The following is a 19068-nucleotide window of genomic DNA, read 5'->3' as shown; positions in this document are numbered from 1 at the left end:
CCACGCAGGGAAGGGGGCGCCGATCCTGCGCGCTGCGTCACGCATCAGTCTCAACGTTTTCTTGCGTGTTCCCGCTGTCCCGCAATCGGCCATCTGCAAAGTGTAGCTCGCGAGGCGCGCGCCGAGGCGCCGGTCACTACGCTTTCACCCGGCCTTATCCGTTACCTTGAACCTTGTTTACGAGTTTTTATTTATCGACATTAAGAAAAATATCCTTATGTGTTCATAATACTTGGACGGTTATTATCATATACTGACCATTTTTGCATATTCGTTGATTTGAAGTTAACTATTTAAAAAAAAGTTACGTTTTAAGTATAAATAGGCTTTACAACGATAACGATTTTGTTCAGAGAGAATTCCAAACCATGGAGTTTATCGCAGTGTAAAATTCAAATCAGTATCACATCGTAAACCATAACATCTTAAAACACATATGTAATTTATTTTTGAAATCCACTTCTTAAATATTTAGAATAATATATTCCCCGTCTATAGGAATTGCACCTTGGCAAATTTATATCCTGTACCCAATCTATTACAATCATAAATAAACATCGTCCGTAAAATTCATTTCTTCGAAACTAAAACAAAAAATAATTACATTTCATACGTCGGAGAAAATATCGCAGAAAATTATCTACACCTGGAATTGTAATTGTTGGTTAAGAATAAAACCAATGGGATATCAAAAGTAAAATTTCAAATGTAACTGTAAATTTAAACTGCCGAAACTATTAAACATTGTTATCTCAATTTTTCAACGTGAAATTGAGGGATGATAACATGCACTGGAAACTTTAGACCACATCATCACTTCATCGGGTGGAATCGTGGTCAAGCGACTAGCTTTTTCAATATAAAAAAAAACTCCCTAAAATGCTCCATTAGAAATAGACGCTGTGATGGTCGGCTGAAGTAATCCACAACTCTTTCCCCTCTCCCTCTGCCTCTACACGGGGCTTAAGACTGATTGAGTTACAGGAAAGTGCTACCATTTTTTATTACTCGCAATTAGACGAATTGACCAAACAATCGTGCAACGTTTACTGTTTTAATTTCGTTATCTATAAATAGATTTTTACGTACAAACAGGAAAAATAAAACATCGTGAAAATTGTATCAGGAAACTTTAAACCATTTATGCGATCAAAGAACGTTAAACTGAAGTTTATTTCTTGGAGAATATAAGAAACAAAGCAAATAGTGACGAATCTTTGTTATCCACAGTCATGAAGTCAATGAAACATACAGATGCTAATATTATAAATGCAAAAGTTTGGATAGATGAATCCTCAAAACGGATCCCGATCCCGAAGCTGGCACATATGTAAAACATAGTCTGGAAGTACACATATACTTACTAAGTGTTTTTTTTATTCCTCGCGGACAAAGACGCGGGCAAGAGCTAGTAAGTTAATAAAACCTTATGCATCGGTCCCATGTGAATGTAAAGCCTGGAAGATGATGACGAGCAAAGGGCAAAACAATTTAAAAAAAAAGAGATTCTATATGGTAGAAAAACAATAACCGTTAAATAATAAAATAATGCATTATTTCATCCTTACTTTGCATTATTAGGTTTGCCAATTCTCCCGACCCAGCAATTTCCGTGGCGGTGTGGAAGCGACAATACGCTTTCCTCCATTCATTTTTATCTGACACTGCACGGTAAGGCTGATATAATCCATACGAAAATGCCTACTACAACATTGCTGTAATTCAAAAATATATGAATCTTACTTTATTATTTGTTAGCTAGCCGAAGCTACTTGCATTTCCTAGTTGCATTGACATCGTTTTATCAGAATTCGACAAAATTAAACTGATTAAAATTAAGTATGTCTGAATATTTGCAAATTTCCTAGTTAATTAACTTTGATATTTTCCAACACTAAAAGTTATACGAGATTGCAATGAAATTCAATACAATTGGAAAACAGACTATATATATATATTTCTGGGTATGCGGTGCGGTAACTTTATCATACAATTTGAACTTTATATTTAGTTTGTTTCTGAACACAAGAGACAGTTAACGCATTAAGAAAATTAGGCGAAATGAATGTTTTTCATATTTGTTTTGCCCCTGCTTGTTGACATTCTACTGGTATTGGCGGGCCTTTATACCTCATTGTAAGTTGGACAATTCTTTCGGCTTCTCTTATTCCACTTATTCTTGCTCCCGCCACAGTGGCGAAGTGACCGGGAACGGTGGCCTCTCCGGCGAAGAGAAGTATAGGAGGTATCGGTGAGCCGGGCCCCGGCAGCGGACACGCCAAAGTTCTTTGAGCTTCGCCACCAGTACACTCCACTTCATAAGAGTAGGAGCCGCAGAAGAATGGATCTGAAATCCACCGCGACCTTAACACTGACACCGGATATGGTAAACATTGGTTGCCAGTCGAGCATCTCAGTACATCTGTGACATCCTCGGCTACGTCTTTGTCGGACATACATTCCATTGCCATAGCTTCCTCGCCCGCGACCCATACACATATTACATGATTGCTATTAGGCACCATCTCTATTGCCGTAATACCTTTAGTCCAGTTCGATTGACAGGAAAGTTCGTTATTTTGATAATTGAAATTTAAATCTCCTTTATGCCAAAACCAGAACGGACGGCAATACTCTAAGAAAATTTTATTACAATAACCATATCCAAGACAGCGCATAGCGTCTATCTTCGCGGCTGATAGTGTCGGGCAAAACAAACGCCCGGCGTTACAACCCAGCACGCCCAGGGATACCGTAGTTATGACATAGTCTGCTGGGAATTCCTCCCCATCACACGCGCAAACTATAGCACGATGTCCCGCTTTTTGGGATGTGCCCCAGTAGATGGAATTGACTGGTTTACAGTAACGTATCACTCCCTCTGGTATTTGTCGAAGGATTGGTGCTAATGTGGCTATCAACCCTAAGGGCACTCTCACCTCTCCGCCCGGCATGTTCATGAAACAACAAGAGTGGTCCGCTCGGAGCAATGCGGTGTCGCTTGCGCACCGGGCACTTAATATATGTGCGAGTCCGAACATTATTCTAGCGGCATCCTCCTGCTGCTCCGGTGGGTACTCATGAAGCTCTTGTTGAATTCGAAGACTCATAAAATTTACTAAAGATCCATGTTGCTTGTTCCCGCCCAAACAATATAATTGCGCAGCCTCCTCCTCTATTTGCCGAAATTTGTAGTATGCACTAATCGTGGGAGGATATGCCATTTTTCCAGTGACCGCTTTATTAAAAAGTCCTCTCGTATGCAAAGCACCTGGAACACCAGGTCGAGGAGGGTTTTCAGTCGCAGCCAACGAATGAACTAGATGGGTGAAGCAGTTGTCGGGCCTCCAGTGAGCGCCTAATTCTGCTACAATGTCACCGAGCCAACATGAATTAATTCTCCCTCCTGGTCTGCAAAAAAGTTAAAATATGTAGAGGTAGAAAGTAAATGAAATTAACTTTACCGACATATATAACATTAATGGTAACAAACCTTTCATTGGCCTCTAGTACGGCAATATTATCAATGCCGCGTTGCGCTAACCTAGCAGCGGCAGACAGCCCTGCCATGCCGGCGCCGATGATGATGACTCGCGGTTGCGGATGGCATATATCAGAGTCACAAGGCTTTACTGCACATATCCCTCGATCGTCTATTATGGGCCCACAATCGTAAATTTTGGTATTCTCCTCCGACATCCTACATGTAATTGAATGCGTTGCTTTTGAAATTATTTATTTTCATTTCTTAACCAACTAACGTCAAAGAGTCTGAGATATTAACTATTATATTGTTTAAGGATATTATTGTTAGGGCAAAGAATATTTGGCACAAGTGAATATGTTTGTTGGGATCCAAAATTCACAATAAGTATTTTACCGCCAATAACATCTCATTGAAAGACAAAATAATATTTTTATATAAATATTCTTCACTGGATAATATTTATAACTTACCATCTCTTAAATATTTTCCCCCATTGTTCGATTGGAAAATTGAGAGATTTCCATTTTGAATTTAGCATTGAAAATTTTTGTATAAAAATACAAAATACACTATTTAAATTTATTCTCTTATTTTCTAAATTTATTATGACATTGTCAAATATTTATCTATGGTGAAATGGAACAGAATACAGAATCTATTGGAATCTATTGTCTGACTTCAATGATAATGGAAGAGTACCTTCTTCGTTGCATTGAAAGTTGACTTGTCCAAAATCTTCATGTTCAATGTTTCCTGTGATTTTTTTCGCTTTTCACTGTCTAATAAAACTTACGTAACGGTAACTATTATATATTGCATATCTCATTAAGTATAGAATTTTTAGGAAAAATTTAAGAGTATCAACGGATTTGACGATGATTAATCGGGCAACACTAGGTTAAAAAAATGCTAATAAAACAAACTAATTTATAAATTATAATATACTTTAATCTCAACTTATTCGTATCACATTTACATTATTCTTTCATCATTCGTCATTTTATTTAATGTCATCACGAACAAGTAAAGATTTTTGTACCACGAAGCAACGGAACACATTCACGCAGTCTTGATTTTTGCATTTCATATTAAGTAATATACTTATCAATAAATTAACATAGTACTTATATCTATTGATCAAAACATTCCGTCCAGAAATGATCAAGCGCGTGGTAAAAATGTCGACTCACTCCCGCCAATGAATGATTTTCGTCGGTGTAACTCTGAAATAAAGATTTTCCGATAATGAAAACTTATTTCTAATTTAACAAAATGAAACTTTATGAGAAAGTTATAAAAAAGAAAGTAACTGTTTCCTGCTCGTCTCCCTATATAGCTTTAATTCGGACAACCGTAATGATGTAACTGTGGGTCTCTGAGATCAAAATCTCTGTTTAAAAACTAGTGCTATCTCTGTTTTGTCAAAGAAAATAACAGGGATGACGATATGTAAGATATTTACACAGATATTTTGGTCTCAGAAACCCACGGTAATTTAAATGACATGATTGGTCGCGAGGTGCAAATTATTTATGTGCAATAAATAAGTTTTTAATATTTTGAGATTTAGCTTTTCATTAGCGAAAATTAATGTTAAACGCAAAAGTGACAATTCTTATTCTATTATTTGTAAGGTTGGTACATTGAAGGTACAGCATTTAGCTACACGTTCGTAATGTTGGTACTGACCAATTGTTCGAAAGCTATATCAGCATGCTGCAGCTGCTTGGCAAGTTGCAAGCTGTGCTGGTAGTGGACGTTGTCGTCGCCGCTCCCGTGCACTAGGAGGTATCGGCGGCCACGCAAGCTCTGGGCCGCGCCTAGTAGGTCCGACTGCTTGTAGCCTAATGGATTGGCTTGTGGTGTGTCCATATAACGCTCCGTGTATATTGAATCTGTAATCATCATTAAATCCAGTTTCGTATGGACATTTTTTTACATAAATATAGCCTATGTGACTGAGGAATCATATAGAAATATAATAGAATAATAGAATTTTTGAAATCGGTCAAGTAATTTTTGTGTATATTTATTACAAACATACATACATACACACGTATATTTATTTACTTATCTTACATAATAAAACGACTTTAATTCAGAGCAAAATCCAATCTCTTTATGGTAAAACGAATGCATAGAACATCGTATACACCTTATGATATGCTAAATTATTTCTTGACGCACTATATTTTATACATGAATTTATATGACAATAGTCAGCCTTAGCTATCGCCCGAGCACCGACCACGCGGATTAAAACAACAAAATTAATTAGTAGCCTATATGTTCTTCCAGACTATGCTCTACACCTATGCCAAATTTTATAGAATTCATGTAGCCGTTCTGGAGATACTTTCTAACAATTTCCATCCATACATCTAAAAATTCGAATTTGTAATATTAGTAAGGTAACTAACTATATGTTCGCCCTTCTAAAAATTTCATTTAAAGCCCGCTTTACTTTATTGAACTTAATTTTTCAATATATTATATTAGTATGCTAGTGAATTAATACTTGTCAAAATGTTTTATTTATTACATAGGTACAATGAAATTTTTTGATGTTATGTTTTTAGACGCAATTTAAACAATATTTAAAGATATATTTTGTAAGCTCGGAGACTGGAAGTCTGGCCAAGTGGCGAATGTCACTGATGTCGCCAATTCATTGTCTATTTCCACTGAAACGCAAGATGAGCTCTCGAAGAATACGTGCCGAGAAAATTAATATTATTGCATTTGCTGTCTTTCAGTCATTTGCCAACGTGCATTTCAAAATTACAAACAAAATATTTACGATCTTCGTACATCTTTACATTACTATATTAATATTATTAATAATAACAATAAATCTTTATTGTACATTTTACACATCTGTTACATTATAACTTTGATTCCTTTACTAGGTTTCCCTGTATTAAAGGAGCCAGTGACTTCCCTTACATGTTAAAAGTATGTACAATTATTATGTATGGCATATTATATATATTCACCGAACACGTTTTATTTAGGTACGTACCGTCTACGTACTTAATGCTTTAACAATTCACTGATTGAAAACGACGTACTGGATACGTTTTTTACTAAATCAATTTTACCAGACTGACAGTAGCCTAAATATCGGAACCAATTCTGACTAGGGAAGTGTCAATAGCTTTGTATTCTTTCCCCTTAAGTCCAGTCAGAGTTTTTGGTTTTTATAATTATTAATTGTGCTAAAATAGGCAGATTCTTTAACGAATGAAATTATACCATAGTAGAGCCAAGAGGTGACAGGCGCGACGGCAGCGCCACAGGCCAGCAATCTAACGTCGTCCTTTACAAGCATCATTGTGGTGGCGTATCCGCCGTAGCTCCAGCCCCATACGCCGATGCGGTCCGGATCGATGAATGGATAAATACTTATCAACCGTCTAAGAAAAGCAATAAAACCATCTAATTAAAATCTGAAAGTACTAGACACTTTATCTTTGGCATAAACGTGGGTTGGTTGGAAACAAAACAAGGTGTTTCGGCAATGGAAAACAAAAAAGCTTATATGTGGACAATAAAGTTAGATTATTGTTTTCCAATAGTTGTCTGTTAATATCACAGTAATCTATTATACAAAGGGCTTAAATAAAATCACATCATTTTGTATACTTACTAGTTACTAAATGACAAAAAAACTTAGACATTTCTTTCTAGAAATAATCTTAACTCAGCTAGATAGTGTATCAGCATATCTGAGTACCAATTAATTTTAATTAGCTATACGTACTCGAGCGCAGACAAGGTGTCTGTTATCTCTACGGAGCCGAGCGCGTTGTTGACCGCGTGCATCGCCTCCACGCCCATAGCGCCTGAGCCTCGGACGTCTATTGATGCTACTATAAAACTCCTATTTGTTGATAAATATGACGCGTAGTATTCTGTGAAACCGAACACAACAGATATGATATATTAGCACCTTTAATTAGTTTAAAAAGGTCAAATATTGTTGTTTATCAAAATTACCTAAATTAAAGTTGTCCCTAACTCTAGTTGTACCAGGTCCGGCGTAAACTCTCAATATCATCGGATATTTCTTTCCTTCTTGCATTTCAGGTGGAAGTAGCAGTTTTACGTGAGCCACAATGTCTTCGTCTAGCGTAATGGAGTTGAATAAGGCCATTGGCAAACGATAATGCCTTAACTTTTCACTCAATTCATTATTATATACGATAATCTTTAATCCATTTGTCTGTAAATTAATGCCAGTTAAATTATCCTAGTAGCTTTAAAAACAATATTGATTTGAAATTATTTCAATATTTTACCTTTGCATTAAGTAAATATGTCACAGGAGGCGAATTAGTTCCGCTACAAGACACGATACCGTAACTAGCTTGAGGTGAAAAATCTGCTACTACGTTACGACACGTCGAGTCCCTACAAGATATGCATCTACTGACGCCTTGCGACGTCGCCCATAGCTGCCTCTGCCACGGTAGGTCCCAAGGCGACACAATATAATACACTGTATCCGTTTCCTCATTCCATCCGACAATCGCAGTCACTGTAGAATTACCCGGACTCAAATCTGTCGTTGTCAATGTATTGAAGTCAAACAGCGCTACATGCAGAAATCTTTGATCATTATAGAACAATGGTTGTATTTCAAGCATTTTAGTTCCTGTGCTATCGAAATAAGGATCCGGAATATCTATCCAGCCATTTCTCTCCGTTTGTTCTTTTACCATGCTGCATTTATTGTTAATTAAATCACAGTTAATGAGGATGCTGATATTCTGTCTTCTATTCAACCAAAGGACGATTAAGTTATAATCCGTCGCCCAGTCCACTCTGCCTAGTATGTGATCCAGTCCAATAACATCGACAGGAGCCGGTATATATAGGGGATCGTTTTCAATATTACTTAAATTGTAGACTCGAAGAGTGACCACTGGATTTGTGCGACCTACCTGACAAGAAAAAGAACAACTATACTGGTTAGTTTTTATATCATTTTGCTTAAGGTTACATTAGTTTGCGTACAACTAGCATCTCTTAGTAACAATAACATATTTATGTACTTTAAATTACAAACTAATATAGCTTACCTTGGGATATTTAAATTGAACAAGCGTTGGGTATTGGTTATCTAAATCGCTAGGATTGCCATAGTACTGATAGATCGCGGACTCCACCTCTCTATCGTCAAAGGATGCTACAGCGAGATACGATCCGTTGGGTGAAAACCACAGCGCTTCAGGAGCGTTGAACACCTCCTCTGTAATATACTTCTAATTAAACTTCATGCATTCAGTTACCCGCTATAGTAATAAATTACTGAGTTATACGTGTTTGGAATTCCAGGCGCATTACGTGTTGTTTTAATGGTTATCTGAGCAGTCTCTTAATGTAGATTTCTCATATTATATCTACTCTAAAGGCCGCTCTTTATTACCATATAATAATTCTGAATGCGGCAATAAGAATCTAAATTTTAATTGTATTTTTATATTTGTTAAAATTACGTCGCAAGCTCACAAGATTACCCTTTTATTTCTAATTAATGTATTATCTATATACTTTTGTAGTGACATCTTCTTAATTACTTATAATCGTGGACAGAAAACTTCGAGGCATATTTCGTATTCGGCACATTTACAGATAACCCCCGCGAAGATTTAACTGTAGTTATTTTGATTTAATTAATTAACAATTTGATTGCTTAGATTTTCTATTACATTTTATATCTACTAACTTTTGTAATAACTTTAACCAGTGACTGTCGCGCTGTCACATGTTGAATTATTGCTGAAATTAAGTTAGGACAAAGTTTTAACATCCGCCCAACAAGCCGCAGCTTTAGAGCGGACTTCTAATCTCGTCTGCCTTTAATAACTATGTTGTACAGACTATCGCCACTATGTCCCATTTTATTCAACATAATATACCAAAGTTTTTTATTATTATTATTAAAATATAGCATATAAAATTTAGTAACATTTATTGTAACGTTCTAGGGTAGGATAAGGTTCATGACAATCGAATGGCGGGAATCCACGACCAAAATCGCAAGCCTGTATTAAAAACTGTTAAAATATACAAACTTAGTTACAAAATACTCATATTTTAATACACAATACATAGATTCTCTTCCAGATAAATGTAATTCCAATGTTAAAATCTCACGTGAATCTCATGTAAAGTGAAAAAAATCTCACTCAAAATGTTGTTAAAAATAACGCGCAATTCATTAAAGATGTTGCAAAAGACTTTTTTTGAATCCTTTTCTTTGCGGTACGTTTGCTCAAGGATCTTCAAACGAAGCATTTAGAAACGGAAAAAATGTTGACTAAGTTTTTATACAGCATAGTAATAATAATATTAAACAGTGTATTTATATTTTTCTAAAATGTTACCAACATGGAACACAACATTATAAAAAAAAGATTATAACGCGGGTATCATACATCTCTGGTAGCGTAAAATAGTTTGGAAGAAAATGGGATGGGGATTTATCGGAGGAGGGAAGTCATAGTAAGGGGATATATTCTCTTTCTATGCATCCCTTCCTCCATCGATTAAATGTAGGCAACGCATCTGCAATTGTGGAGATCTATGGGCAACAGTCGCTTTGCTATTTCAGCGAATCAGGCGATTGCTTGCTCGTTTGCCACCTTATGATATAAAAAATAACAAAAGAGTTTTACATTTTGTTATAACATAAAACAGGGGAACCTGTTGTCATGTTTATGACTTACCTTCATATATCCAGTCGGTGGCCCCATGGTAGAGTTCCCCCGGGATGCCAGTGCTCGTTAGCGCAGTAACTATGTGAGGACGGGCGACGTTTGGGACATAGTAAACGTTATTATTCTCCACGTAGGCTAGCGCACCCCCCGTGCCCCATTCCACTACCTGCGTCCTCCCTTGCCCTATTTTAGATGTAGTCCTTAAAACAAAAACCGCATAAATTACTGAGTACTACTTATATGACAAACTTTATACATTTATACTATTATTTAGATACAGTTTTAACATGAACTTAATTAGGTATCTATTTTCTATGGCTTATATTCTGTGGATACTTATACGAACACGAGCTCGTCTGTTATTATTTATTTTACAAAAATAATAGTACAATTTCACAAAAGAATGAGTTTTAAAGGCTTTGGAATTATAATTAACTTGAAAGCGCAAATAAAACAAAACAAGGTACAATATTTTAAAGCATTTTACATTTTTAATATTCGATATTTAACCATGACGTATATTCCATACTAATCAGGAATCCATTTGTAGTGAGAATAGAAACTAAATAATGTTTTATTTAAAACCGTATCCGTTACTAAACTGTTCGTATATACTAATGTTGAATTTATTAAAAACATCACATAAAAGATCACGGTTATTAAGTTTATCTTTTTTAATATGTTTCTGTTCGAAATTAATATTTGAGCTTACGTTTAATTTTCAGTATGTAATCTTACTACCCCCCCCCCCCCTACTAACGTTACCTTACGATAATTTACATTTGAAAAAAAAAATCAAGTAATCTTGAAAGATTTAGAACCATTACAGTAGGAACAATCTGCATTAGATTGTCAAATAATAAAGTATGTTCTTAATAAAAGTATCGTTAATTAAATTGTATTTTAATTCTATATTTTGGTAATAAATCAACGTTCAAATATGTAACTAACACATTCGCACGGGCGCTATTTTAACGCAGGTTAAAGCTTACAAATAGAAGAAATAAATTTTCTATGTATCGAGATAATCAAAAAGGAAATACTGTTTGTTATGTTAAGTTTGGACAGCTGAACAAAATCACATTGCAATATCAATAAAAACAAAAGTTTGAAAGCAGCAATAATGTTAAATAAAATTATTACCTACAATCTAAACTCACTTTAGTTCGATGTCATAAACGTAGTAGTCAGCTAAAGTTGAATGTCGGTACACCTGAAACAAATAAAAATTACAAACTTAAATTTTTATACAGTCCTCTACTGTCCATATACTTTTCACTCTTCATCTTTGATTTTTATTATACCTTGGAATACTCTTAAGATGATTTTGAGGTCTTATAATAATTACAAACACGACTATCCTTGTTGTTGCTATTGTTTTTGTCTTTACCAGGTCACTGTTGAGATGGTGATATCTGAACAGTGATCTGGTAAAGTTTCTGTGAAAAAAATTGTAATCTTTCATATCCCCTTTGAGAAATATTTTATATTTTATACACGTATTTTGGCCGTGAAAATACATGTATCAATAATAAAAAATCTAACTAAAGGTCTTTATAATTTCTAAATCATGTACTTTAAGACCTTCATGACAACGTGACTAATTTAAGATTGGCCGCAATACAAATATTTGCATTCGCAATTGTAGGCTCATTTTTGTTTATATTTACCTTGACCTGCCATTTTGATATCATTTGGGAATCTACAATTATGTTTAAAGTCTAGAAGAATAGTAAAACGTCAAAAATCTTTTAATTTTACAACTTTACCAGCTTTTGCACGCGACTTTGTCTGCGCAGTATTGAAAATAAGTTAAAATAAGACTGTTTTATATCTGTACCAAATTTCAATAAGATGTATTGAACTGTTGCAAAGTTATCGGGTAAAAATTAAACGTCTCCCACAGGAACTGTGCATATTTCCGAGATTATAGGCAGCCTATTTATTCTTCTAGGCTGTGTTTTATATATATATATATATATATATATATATATATATATATATATATATATATATATATATATATATATATACCAAACTTCATGGAGATCCATGGCGTCGTTCTAGTGATAACTTATACCAAACATCCGCCAAATTACTACACCAAAATGGGTAGGAAATAACCGTCCTCGACTGTATATATTTAAATACAAATTTAAACTAACAAGGAACTAAGTGTTCATTTACCTTAAAACGAACGATTCAGCAAGATTAAATTGCATGTGGTTAAACCATTACGTACCTTAGTCATGTTAGCAGCCAGCAAAAAATATTTGAGGTCTTTTGAATACGACGTCAGAGCATAATGGTTCAAATTGAACTGTGAACAAAAGGTATTCAATTTGAATTGTACTGAATGACTGCGAATTACATTGTGGGAAGGTTTGTGGGATTTATCAGACTCTCATCTCATTAAAAATTACTCTCACAACACATTGTTTTAAACATCTGCATCATAATAATACACACGGATATTTCAATAACTTACGTGATCAAAAAGTAAATAAAATCTTACATCTTATCTTACATGCCGTTCTGAAGATAACTTCTAACAGGTATAAACTTTCGCATTTAGTATAATATTAAGTAAGGTGTAAAACTTTCAATAAACTTGCTTATATTAGGTCCTTACATATGAAATTGGCGTTTTTCGTACTGGCCACTTTAATCACGAATTTCTCCTCTTTGGTAAGGAATTCCAAATTCAAATTTGTACAGCTATAGACTCATGTATTTGTGGTTCGATGACCGTCATTCATTTGTTTTTTTTCTTCTGTTTTTTTCTGTTTGCGTCACTCATTTTACAAAATGGAAAACTTAAAATATCGCATTATTTACGAGTACGAGTTCCGCCGTGGCACTAGTGCTGCGGAAACGACTCGAAGGGTGAATGATGTGTATGGCGGTCGTGTTGCAAAAGAAAACACAGTTCGTTTTTGGTTCCAACGTTTTCGTTCTGGAAATTTCGATCTGCAGAACAAGCCCCTTGGACGGCCTGAGACTCAAGTTGATAATGAAGAGTTGAAGGCTATTGTGGAAGCGGATCCATCGCAAACCACGTCCGAGTTAGCTGCAGGCTGCGATGTTAGTGATAAAACTGTTTTAATTCACATGAAGCAAATTGGGAAGATTAAAAAGCTTGAAAGGTGGGTACCTCACGAATTGACTGAAGCAAACCGGCAAACGTGCGTCGACTGTTGCTTTACATTACTAAACCGGCACAATAATGAAGGTATTTTAAACCGAATCATTACCTGTGATGAAAAATGGGTTCTTTACGATAATCGGAAGCGCTCAGCGCAATGGTTGGATCCTGGCCAGCCAGCCAAATCCTGCCCCAAGCGAAAATTAACCCCAAAAAAGTTACTTGTAAGCGTTTGGTGGACTAGTGCCGGTATTGTTCATTACAGTTTTTTCAAATCTGGCCAGACTATTACGGCTGATGTCTATTGTCAGCAATTGCAAACCATGATGGAAAAGCTAGCGGCTAAACAACCTAGGCTGGTCAATCGCTCCACGCCACTGCTGCTTCACGACAACGCTAGACCACACACTGCGCAACAGACGGCTACTAAATTAGAAGAGCTTCAATTGGAAAGTCTAAGACATCATCCGTACTCCCCGGACCTTGCTCCAACAGATTACCATTTTTTTCGAAATTTGGATAACTTCTTGCAAGGGAAAAAATTCAACTCCGATGGGGCAGTCCAAATCGCCTTCAAAGATTTTTTTGATTCCCGTCCGACTGGTTTTTTTGGTAAAGGGATCAATGAACTACCTATGAGATGGCAAAAGTGCATAGAAAATAATGGTTCATACTTTGATTAATTAAATATATTATATTAAAAAATATTCGACTTTTTGTTCCTCCCATACAAAACGCCAATTTCATATGTAAGGACCTAATATTAAGTCTTCGTGACATTTTGATAACGGCTCTCATTGATTTATTTAAACTTATATACAATGATTAAGTAACAAAACAGTAGTGGTATCGGTCGTAGTATTAGTAACTACACTAAGTAACTATAGTAACCATTGCAGTCATATGAACAATAGTAGATAAGAAATAAATTAAATACTTACCCAGTCGCTTTCATTTAATATAGTCACAAAAGTATCAGTGATTGCGTCATATTTTCTAAAATCCCTTTGATGTTCCCTTACTATATACTCTGTATCTGGAAATATATTAAATATTTATCAATTACTATTATAAAATTAACCATTTTTAATATACATATTGACATATATCGTTTTGACTATTGTTAATTTCGAGTCATTTTTTGAAAACAAATATAATAAATAACACAATCTGATATGTATATTGCATAATTGACTGGTCTTACGTTCCTCGTGCAGAAAAAAAAGCAATAAAAATGTTCGGGAAATACATGTTTAAAAAATTAGGTTAATTCGACATGAGTCAAGCTCACACATCGTCCTTCAAGGAAAGATTGTAACGGATCTTGTAGACCCACAGAATGCATACCTTCGCGGGTCATAAAAACCCACAAGCGAATTTAACCATCACATACAGTTACATCGAGACATGCGATATAAAGAATTCAATTCAATTTCTTTTTTATTTTGGAATATCAATTTAATACTGACATAAAAGTAATTGCAAATTAAATATTTATTTATGTACGCTTTTTATTAATGAATAAAGACCGTTGCAAAGAGTAGGTGAATGACTGCAATTACCTTGCATGTTTCGGAGTTAGTTTAAAGTGAAATTTTGCATTTTATAGCGTTTTAGACATTTGTACAGAAGCCGTTTGAAGACATTCTGGGCGCCCTAGATTGATTTATATGAGAGAAGATTTAAAAAATCAACCAAGTACTAAGCTTAACTAATAGTTACCCCTGTTGAAACGCCTTTACAAGCAATATCGAGATCTCTTTTCAAGGAAAATGAAAGACATCATAATAAAATGCTTATGTACAGGTAGTGCAAACCCCCGAAAGTATGTCAAGAACTTGACAGATTAAATTAACATTTATATAAAACTATAAAGCAGAATTACTACATGTGATTTCCATTAGTAAATACGCAATAAGGTGAGAATTTGCTTGATAATAAACATAAAATAAAAAAAAAATTGCAATATTCAAAATTGTTAAACACAAAGCTTTAAGAAATCTCTAAGAAACCAGCTTTAAATAACTCATCGTAGGCTTCTGAGCCTAAAATCTCTATACAAAACATATCGTCATCAACATCATTATCTTTGACAACATAGAGATAGCTATATGTATTAGACGTATATTTTTGACTCAAAAACCCACGGTAAGTATGTCTTGTAATTTTCGTTTGTATGTTATGACATATTTACTAAATGCGGATAGGTTTTAAATATTACATTTCATAAAATTTCGCTTACCTGATATCCAATTTATTTGCACCCTTTCTGGATAAAAATCGGGCTGTAAAGGCACGATTTCTTCCAAATTGAATGTTTTAGGAACAAACGGCGTGTAGAGGGAGGACTCGGTGAGGCATCCCATCAGTGTGAGTGATAACAGTATTACGAACAAGCGTGCCTGTAACACGAAAGCATCGTCAATAAATTGCCATGTATCAGATTAGTACATGTCTTTTAAAATCGTTGAATAATGTAGTAGTATTTAAAACATTTCAAGGAATAACATTTATCCTTATATCATTTATCCTGTTATGGTTAATTTATTGAGCAATCTTATGGAAAATGGCTTATTATTAAGCCCCATTAAATATCTGGCGATATGAATAAATAAATGAAAATTAAAACGATGGATTTTAAGTACCGACCAAACTATTGAATATTCAATAAGACCTAAATCTAGGCGTAGACTCTTTTTTTACCTTTACTTCACATTACATCATACTCGTAGATGTCCTTGGATGGCCCCGATCGGACCGTATCATTCAAAAAACACAGCAAAAATATAATTTCTTTACATATGTGCACACAATAGTTAAATAGTAATTATTATAATTATTTCGACATCCAAGAAACCCACCAGTAAATTCATTTTTTTTTTCACAACATAAAAAGCGTGTGATAAATAACCCTGACCATATCAGTCTAACTACATACAAGACAAAATATATGGTGTATTAATACCATGTACTACACACACATGCAACACATTTTCTGAATAATAGACTAATACTGTTTGTGCTAAGAAATTTATTGTATACAAATAATAATTAAAAAGATAACAAAGAAACAGTACAAATAATGTTCTGTTTGTTATTTATAGTATACAAAATAATTAACACACTTCTTAATATTTCTATTGTTTTCCTCAAAGCTTTGTTTAATCAAACCGACTTAATTTAATGGTAATATCATGATTATGCATACAATGTTTATGTATGCGTGTTGCATTTCATTACATTGGCTATTTCTAAATTTTGACTCGAGCACGACTTGACACCAAATATATAATTACGATGAAGTAATTTTCTTCAACAGGAAAATTACCACAATTTCAAGATGCGTTCCCAAAAATTAATTACTCAAAGATCAGTCTCTTACTACCATTGTTCCTCATCAGTGGATTCCGACGAGACTATCAGTTTATTTTGACCTAAGTTGAATCGGTACTTCATGCATTTTCTTTATTCAAAAAGTAAAAACAGAATAGATGGTATTGCAAAACATACGTTATCATTGGCCGTATCACCAGGATCAAATGGAGCGTTTGAACGTACAACAAAGGGCTTTGAGCATTATATTTAATCAGGACAATCGTCTAACCAATCGCAGAGTTTATTTAAACATTAACGTATTATTGCGACGGCTGGTCAAGTCTGTATCAATTTCCCTTGTCATTTAAAGCTCCAAAGACTACTTTTTTTAAGTTTTTCACGTCGCTACTTCTTCAACTGATTGTATTAAAATAAGCTAAATTAACCGTGAATTTCAACTGTCATTTATTTCTGTTTTTTTCATCAAAGAGCATGACAGGGATAGCAATTATCGTCAGGAATTGCACCGTAACGTTCAAATATTTAATGTTTGTGTAGTCACGGAATTACTAAAGTTATAATTAAGAAATGTTTTGAATTTCTCAAAAGAAATGGGTATCAGGAAATCATAGATGAAGGTCAGAATACAAAATAGTAACTAATTTATTACGCGCAATGTACAGATTGCAAAAAAAAATAGGATAACGTAAATCGATTTGTGTAAAGTCAGTATTGATTACCATAAACTTTTTCTTTCTTTCTTTTTAAATTAGAATGGAAAAGACAAAATTTATATACCATATATAATATTTAATTTAGATCAGACGATTTCTTTTTTATATAAAATATAAATCTAGTTTTCATTCATAATTTTTGACAAATTTTGTCTCATGGTCTATAGTTTTGCAGTAGTCTTAGACGAATATACGATTTGGTTGTTATCTAGACAATAAGTCAAGAATTGATACATGAAATTGAATTAAATTAAAAAATTATAAAAAATTTAAATGAATTGGTGCATGAAATTGTTACTACTTGTATGTTAAAATTTGGTATTAGATTGCCAAGTTATATATCTATTATAGTTATATATCTATGTGTTTATAATTATATTATGTAAGTATGTAAACTAATGTGTCTAAGACCATTATCAGTGACATACTAACTAGGTACATTTACTGCAATTAGGTTAAAAGGTGTAATAGGTTCTTGACCTGGGCAATTTATTTCAATTTTACGTCAAGGTCCTAGACAATTCCAATGGGCTAGAAAAAATACTTATAAGGAATAAAATTAAGACAGTGACTTTAGTTTTCAGTTTACTAATTGCTAAGAGAATATTAATCGTGATAGGTAGGTATAAACTAATTTATTTGCATCAAAGGTACTAAAACGTTATCTTTTCTATTTAATGTCAAAGGTTAATTAAACAATCAAATAATGTTTTATTGTTGAATTTATCGCTATATCAAAGCCAATAGACATAATAAAAAAATACGAGTACAAAAAGTGGCGAAAGAAAAGGCCCAAATAATATTAGAAAAGGTAGATGAGACCACAAAAACATCTCTGACAAATCAACTATAGCATAAAATGAAGAAATATAATATCTCATGCTACATTTAGTCACTGTATTGCTCCAGCGCATGAGTACTGAAAATACTTGAAAAATGAAAAGTAAATAATTTAAATTTAACGCTATAAAAACCATAAAATTAGTTTCTTTCGCTGTATAATTTTTCTTTATAGAATCATTTCAGTGGAACACAACTTACCATAGTACGTTATTACAAAACTAGTCACGGGACGAGCACAAGATCTCTTCAATGAGAGTTAACGAGTTAATCAGAACATCTAAACATCACAACTTCACAACGCACGGACGACGAAAATTTCGCGCAACCGACTGACAAGCAGCGCGCGAGACGCGTGAACACTCACTGACACAATCAGTCACAGACTAAAAGACTAAACCTAAAATGCGCGCGCGCATTCGCCTCTGGAGTACAATGAAGCAAGCACAAAAACAAAACAGGTTTTAACAACCTATACTTAGTTAATTTTACAATCAGGTCAAAAGCCACTAAATTTTCTCTTAGGTCTGTCAATTGCTGCATTGTAACATAAATAGTTAAGTAATTGAATCGTTTTTTAGAGATCATGCTTAATTGTAATTAAATCAATTTGCTCTGTTTACTATTATTTTAATATAAGCCACGAGTTCAATATAAATTATCATGTTTATTTACTAACTAGCTATCGCCCGCGACTCCGTCCGCGCGGAATTAAAGAAAAACTTAATAAGTAGCCTATGTGTTCTTCCAGACACATTATGTTTTACACCTATGCCAAATTTCGTCAAGATCCGTTGAGCCGTTTCGGAGATACCTTCAAAG

General features: G+C 34.2%; 2 protein-coding genes across 2 annotated transcripts; both read right to left on the bottom strand.

Moving 5' to 3' along the window:
- Nucleotides 1-2032: 2032 nt before the first annotated feature.
- On the bottom strand, nucleotides 2033-4029 carry LOC106714282 (peroxisomal N(1)-acetyl-spermine/spermidine oxidase). Its single transcript, XM_014507285.2, has 3 exons — nucleotides 3958-4029; nucleotides 3494-3700; nucleotides 2033-3411 (listed from the first exon to the last, which is right to left on the bottom strand). Exons 1-3 carry the CDS (start codon nucleotides 4023-4025, stop codon nucleotides 2073-2075), a joined length of 1614 nt encoding a protein of 537 aa, XP_014362771.2. The 5' UTR covers nucleotides 4026-4029; the 3' UTR covers nucleotides 2033-2072.
- Nucleotides 4030-4467: 438 nt separating this feature from the next.
- Nucleotides 4468-18660, bottom strand: LOC106714281 (venom dipeptidyl peptidase 4). Its single transcript, XM_014507284.2, has 13 exons — nucleotides 18448-18660; nucleotides 15600-15759; nucleotides 14299-14393; nucleotides 12455-12532; nucleotides 11373-11425; nucleotides 10222-10412; nucleotides 8572-8741; nucleotides 7789-8433; nucleotides 7487-7712; nucleotides 7251-7401; nucleotides 6743-6903; nucleotides 5177-5382; nucleotides 4468-4710 (listed from the first exon to the last, which is right to left on the bottom strand). Exons 1-13 carry the CDS (start codon nucleotides 18448-18450, stop codon nucleotides 4618-4620), a joined length of 2232 nt encoding a protein of 743 aa, XP_014362770.2. The 5' UTR covers nucleotides 18451-18660; the 3' UTR covers nucleotides 4468-4617.
- Between the last annotated feature and the right edge of the window lie 408 nt (nucleotides 18661-19068).

This window comes from Papilio machaon, chromosome 1 (genome assembly GCF_912999745.1).
Source record: "Papilio machaon chromosome 1, ilPapMach1.1, whole genome shotgun sequence".
Taxonomy (NCBI): Eukaryota; Metazoa; Arthropoda; class Insecta; order Lepidoptera; family Papilionidae; genus Papilio; species Papilio machaon.
The sequence above is the reverse complement of the archived record's forward strand: the minus strand, read 5'-3'. Positions and strand labels throughout refer to the sequence as shown.

Coding starts and splice junctions, on each gene's coding strand:
- LOC106714282 (XM_014507285.2), bottom strand. CDS start 4,025: ATGCTAAATTCAAAATGGAAATCTCTCAATTTTCCAATCGAACAATGG. Junction 3,701..3,957: donor GGGAAAATATTTAAGAGATG/GTAAGTTATAAA, acceptor AATTACATGTAG/GATGTCGGAGGAGAATACCA. Junction 3,412..3,493: donor GTACTAGAGGCCAATGAAAG/GTTTGTTACCAT, acceptor ACTTTTTTGCAG/ACCAGGAGGGAGAATTAATT.
- LOC106714281 (XM_014507284.2), bottom strand. Junction 12,533..14,298: donor TATTAAATGAAAGCGACTGG/GTAAGTATTTAA, acceptor TTTTGTTCACAG/TTCAATTTGAACCATTATGC. Junction 5,383..6,742: donor CACCTCTTGGCTCTACTATG/GTATAATTTCAT, acceptor TGATGATTACAG/ATTCAATATACACGGAGCGT.